This window comes from Danio rerio, chromosome 24 (assembly GCF_052040795.2).
Source record: "Danio rerio strain M-AB ecotype USA chromosome 24, GRCz13ab, whole genome shotgun sequence".
NCBI classification, from domain to species: Eukaryota; Metazoa; Chordata; class Actinopteri; order Cypriniformes; family Danionidae; genus Danio; species Danio rerio.
In genome coordinates, this window is record NC_141044.1 from 35,735,001 (window position 1) to 35,740,000 (window position 5,000).

General features: G+C 37.2%; 2 protein-coding genes across 4 annotated transcripts in view; one reads left to right on the forward strand and one right to left on the reverse strand.

Moving 5' to 3' along the window:
- neurod6a (neuronal differentiation 6a) overlaps window positions 1–5,000 on the forward strand; it is a 63,921-nt gene that overhangs the window by 5,161 nt on the left and 53,760 nt on the right. The gene's annotated exons all lie outside the window — the stretch shown is intronic.
- Window positions 1–5,000, reverse strand: part of itprid1 (ITPR interacting domain containing 1) — a 39,135-nt gene that overhangs the window by 1,593 nt on the left and 32,542 nt on the right. For both annotated transcript variants that reach the window (XM_087309821.1, XM_087309820.1), the window contains exons 13-14: window positions 2,556–2,683; window positions 2,333–2,444 (exon numbers count right to left, since the gene is read on the reverse strand). In XM_087309821.1, coding sequence (XP_087165947.1) covers window positions 2,333–2,444; window positions 2,556–2,683 — 240 coding nt within the window. The remainder of the gene's footprint in view (window positions 1–2,332; window positions 2,445–2,555; window positions 2,684–5,000) is intronic.

Here is a 5,000-nt window from a genome sequence, read left to right on the forward strand (position 1 = left end):
AGGAGTCTATATGCATTTGCGGGACTCATAATGCCCGCAAACGAGTGATAATCTCCCGGAAACCGCTTGTCTCCCTCCCGGTCCTCAAATAAGTCACGCATCCTTCTCACCCCCCGATCCCTTCTCGCTCTTCAGCGAATCCTCACAATGCAAACACATTTAAAAAACACTTTTCTCACAACATATACAATTCTATTCTATTTCATCATTATGATGAATTTTTACAACAAACAAACACATGTTTTAATATATTCATAATCGCGTTTGTGTTTTACCGTCATGCTTTTAAAAAAACACTAAAATAAAAACTACGCTAAATTGAATAAATCAAAACGCTACATTGTGCTATTTATAGTTCCTAATAATAACTCCTGCATGGCAGTAAGAAGACACTCGATGACACTGGAATACCCTGTCAGAAAAGGCTAGTGGCTGGAAATGAGCTTTTTACAGTGTCTGCTATAATGTTAATGTTGTTTTTGGTGTGTTTACATAGATGAACATGGCCACGGTGTAAATACACAGTACAGTTACGATCTTATTGCCACATTATATCATTATGATAACATAATACATGCCTTCGGTGATTTTCTGAAGATAAATACCAACAAAAGATCCGACCCTTCTTATCTGAACATGCAGCTCAACTCCTTGTTCAAGCTCTTGTTCTCTCCAAACTGGATTACTGCAACTCTCTACTAGCCGGGCTTCCAGCTAACTCTATCAAGCCTCTTCAGCTGCTCCAGAACGCAGCAGCACGAGTGGTCTTTAATGAACCTAAAAGAGCACATGTCACTCCGCTGCTCATCCGTTTGCACTGGCTGCCAGTTGCTGCTCGCATCAAATTCAAAGCTCTGATGTTTGCCTACAAAGCGACTTCTGGCCTTGCTCCTTCTTATTTGCTCTCACTTCTGCAGATCTATGTGCCCTCCAGAAACTTGCGTTCTGTGAATGAACGTCGCCTCGTGGTTCCATCCCAAAGAGGGAAGAAATCACTTTCGCGAATGCTTGCGCTCAATCTGCCCAGTTGGTGGAATGAACTCCCTAACTGCATCAGAACGGTAAAGTCACTTGCTGTTTTCAAGAAACGACTAAAAACTATTTAGTCTCCACTTCACTTCCTAATCTGCAATTGCCTCTGGATATACCACTGACTGTACTAAAAAAAAAATAATAATAAAAATAAAAAACTACTAATACTTTCCTTCTTAGACTTTACAAACCTGAAACTTGCCTATAGCACTTATTCATTGTTGCTCTTCCAGTTGTGTAAATTGCTTGTCCTCATTTGTAAGTCGCTTTGGATAAAAGCGTCCGCTAAATGACTAAATGTAAATGCAAATAACGCAACTGTAATTACTACAGCAGTCACAATCGTCTGATCTCATATGAAGCAATGACGCTCATAGATGGCAATGACATATGATGACATGTGCAGATGCTGCAGTGCTGTCCCATTTCTTAGTGGTACATTTTGAAGCCCTTCACACTCTGTTTCAAGGGCCAATGGGAAGGGGTAGGGGTACAAAAATCGAATTGGGATTGGGCCTGAGCTTATTTACAGCCACCTAAAATAAGTGTTCACTGAAACATTATAAGCTGAGAACCAAGCCAATAGGCTATTGATCTGAATATTACACATTTAGATTGTAAGCAAAGGAATCAAAGATAAAGATTCGAGATTGTGTACTTAATGGCTTCAAAGAGAGAAATATTTACAGTTTTATGAAGTACTGGGCATGACGAATAATTTAAAAACCACGAGGAAACGTTAATTTTTAATGTGTATCCCTAAAAGGAATATATTAAATTTATTGCAAAATATGTGCATAAATAAATACACCCCTATGTTTATTAAGTATGTCTGTTTCAAAAATGTTAACAAAAACATATATTTTTGGAATGTTTGCAATAACTTCCAAGTATTTTGAGAACGAACAGATTTATTTACATTATTTATTACACTTTTTGCTGTGCTTTGAGGGAGTAGGCCGCTCTAAAGATCTATTTTGGTGCACTTCGCTAGCTGGTATTTTCTGATTGGTGGAATTATCGGTGCAGCATCATGGATAATGTGGTTTTTCTGTACAAATTCCAATAATTAACTTAATGCAAACAGATGAGTTCAACAAAAGGACACACTATTGATTTGCAACCTAAGAGCTCACAAGATTGATTTTTTTACATAAATTAATAAATCATTCATTTCCCAATGGAAAAAAATACAATGAGCTTTACATCCTTACATTTAAATATTTATTACATTTTCAGTCCTAGTTAAGTTCTTGCTCATAAACCATATTTATTTAGTGTGCACGAGTAGTTTCAATACCATTTTGATGCTGTCATCATAGTTATGTACTAGATCAGACAGCTGCTGTTCAAGCATCCCAGCTTCCTGTTTGACAGCTGCTCGTAGCCTCAAAACATCTTCCACTTCCTCCCTGAGACACAAAATCAAGTTTAAACGCTGCTCGACACAGCAAAATACATGCCACTGAGGATCACTATACAATTAATACAATATTATTATATACAGCAACACTGAAGTTCACCTGTGGGAGTCTGACAGAGAGCCGAACACGGATGCTTGTTCGTCTTCTAGTCTCACTTCAATTTCTGTCAGAACTGTTCGGAACTTCTTTAAACACTTCAACATGTCTTCAAGCTCATCCAGAGAGTACTGGAAAGAGAAAGAAAGCAATATTAGTTGGGAAACAACTTAGTTTATTGATCAAAGCTGGTTGGTACATGCGTCTTATTTTTATTAAAATATTATGATCATCTAGACTTCAGTCAACAAACCAGCTGATTAGATTGATCACAAAGCCTAAATTAGGGTTGCATTTAAAGTCCGCATGAACTGTGATTTTGATTGGTCGATTATAGTCTGAGGAATAATCACGGTTTCTTGGTTATCATGATTATTATGCATTCATTAATTTCAAAACACCACTAGTTTCGAAAATCACATGAAAAATGTTTATATTTTAAAGTGTTATTGCTGCTCAGTAACCAAATAATACAGCACTAAATAATATTAAAAACAAAATAGTGCATTTCTCTTTTGGACTTAAAAATAGGTGAAAAAAAGTTTTTGGTATTTGAACATAAGTAATAATTTTACACTGAAAATAAATGACAGAGGGGAGTCACGGTGGCGCAGTGGGTAGCACGAGCACCTCACAGAAAAAAGGTCACTGGTTCGAGCCCTGGCTGCATCAGTTGGCATTTCTGTGTGGAGTTTGCATGTTCTCCCGGTGTTGGCGTGGGTTTCCTCCGGGTGCTCCGGTTTCCCCGACAAGTTCAAAGACATGTGCTATAGGCGAATTGGGTAAGCTAAATTGTCCGTGGTATATGTGTGTGAATGTGTATGGTTGTTTCCCAGTGATGGGCTGCAGCTGGAAGAGCATCTGCTGTATAAAACATATACTGGATAAGATGACGGTTCATTCCACTGTGGCGACCCTAGATTACCCTAGGGACTAAGCTGAAAAGAAAATGAACGAATGACAGATTTCTTTACAATTTGAAACAATCTTTGGATACCTTTTCTGCTGGAGATATTGTTGTCCTTAAAAGCAAAATGTAAATAAAAAATCTTACACATACCTAAGGAACGGAATTACAGAAAATGTTGGTGGTTTTAAAACCTTGACTTTCCGAACCGCGGTATACCTTGAAAAGTTCGTTCCATGCCTACACACAAGGCACGCACATCCATTGGAAATAACAAACTTGCACCTTAGGTAATAGCCTCAGCCATAGTTAATCCAGTGTGCGTGAGTATTAGTCTCGGTGTACAAGCGCGAACAATTGGTGTAACTTTTAGTTGCAGCAGTTTTGTTGCATGCAAAACAGCATTGAGAAGCCTTTACGATTAATATTTGTGATGAACTTAAGCACAGGTAATAGTAAAAAAAGATTAAAGTGCAGTTGATTGTTGCATTCCTAACCGGAAGATGCTGAGACTTATTTCAATCTATTGATGTACTTCCAACTGAAACGGAATATTGAGTACGGAGCAGGGCTTTCCTTTTGTGCATCATTCCCTAATAGCAAACTAATGGTAAGAGCGGGCGTGGATGGGAAAATTGTGGCTGAAGCCATCAAACTGACATCATCTTTCATTAAAGATTACCAAAACAAACATTTTTTTCAGGGATTGATTCTTCACCAAAAGAATCAGAATGTACACTAGTAAAATAAACACTGTACATTTTGATTTCACACAGACTTTTAAAAAAAACGCAAACCTTAACACCAAATATACGAAGAACAATTAATTTTAAATACAAATAAAACTAAAGTAAAAAATAAAAATTATTTTGCAAAACAATTGCATAAAATGCAAACTAAGCAACCATTTGTTTAAAAGTCATCACTTTCTGGGGCAAATCGTGAACCATGGAAACCACTGTAGCTTTTTTCCCCCAATATACTGTAGTCAATTATTTGTGCAAAGACAACACAAACAGCAATATACACTCTCGTAATATCTTGTGTTTGGTTGCCTGATGTTTCCCAGGAACACAAACAGTGGGCATTTTTTAACCCGATAATTAATTAAATAATTAATAATATTTTATCTGTTCAAACAAAGTCAAACTAACTTTTTTGATATGGATCAAGTCATTTCTGTGATTAATGATTCTGTTTCATCATAGTTTATTTGCAAGTCAAAATTCTGCATAAAAAGATTTCCAAGCGCTCATGGCCTGCAACCTCCAAATGGCAGGCAGCTTGAGTTGTGTGTCTTTAAGTGAGGATGTGTGTTGTTGAAGGGGATCTTTAGTGCTTGTGCTTTAAGACTGTGAAGATTCTGAAGTGGTCGGTGTTTGCTACTGTTTTCCATTACAAATGCAAATAAAGCATACAGATTCAAATAAGCCTCATTAAACAAGCAGTGCAAAGAGCTTAAGAGCTAGAAGAGATTTTCCTAGAATAGACGTGTTTCATCTTAGTATGTTCTGAAAAGATCTACGCGTGGTCAACAACCC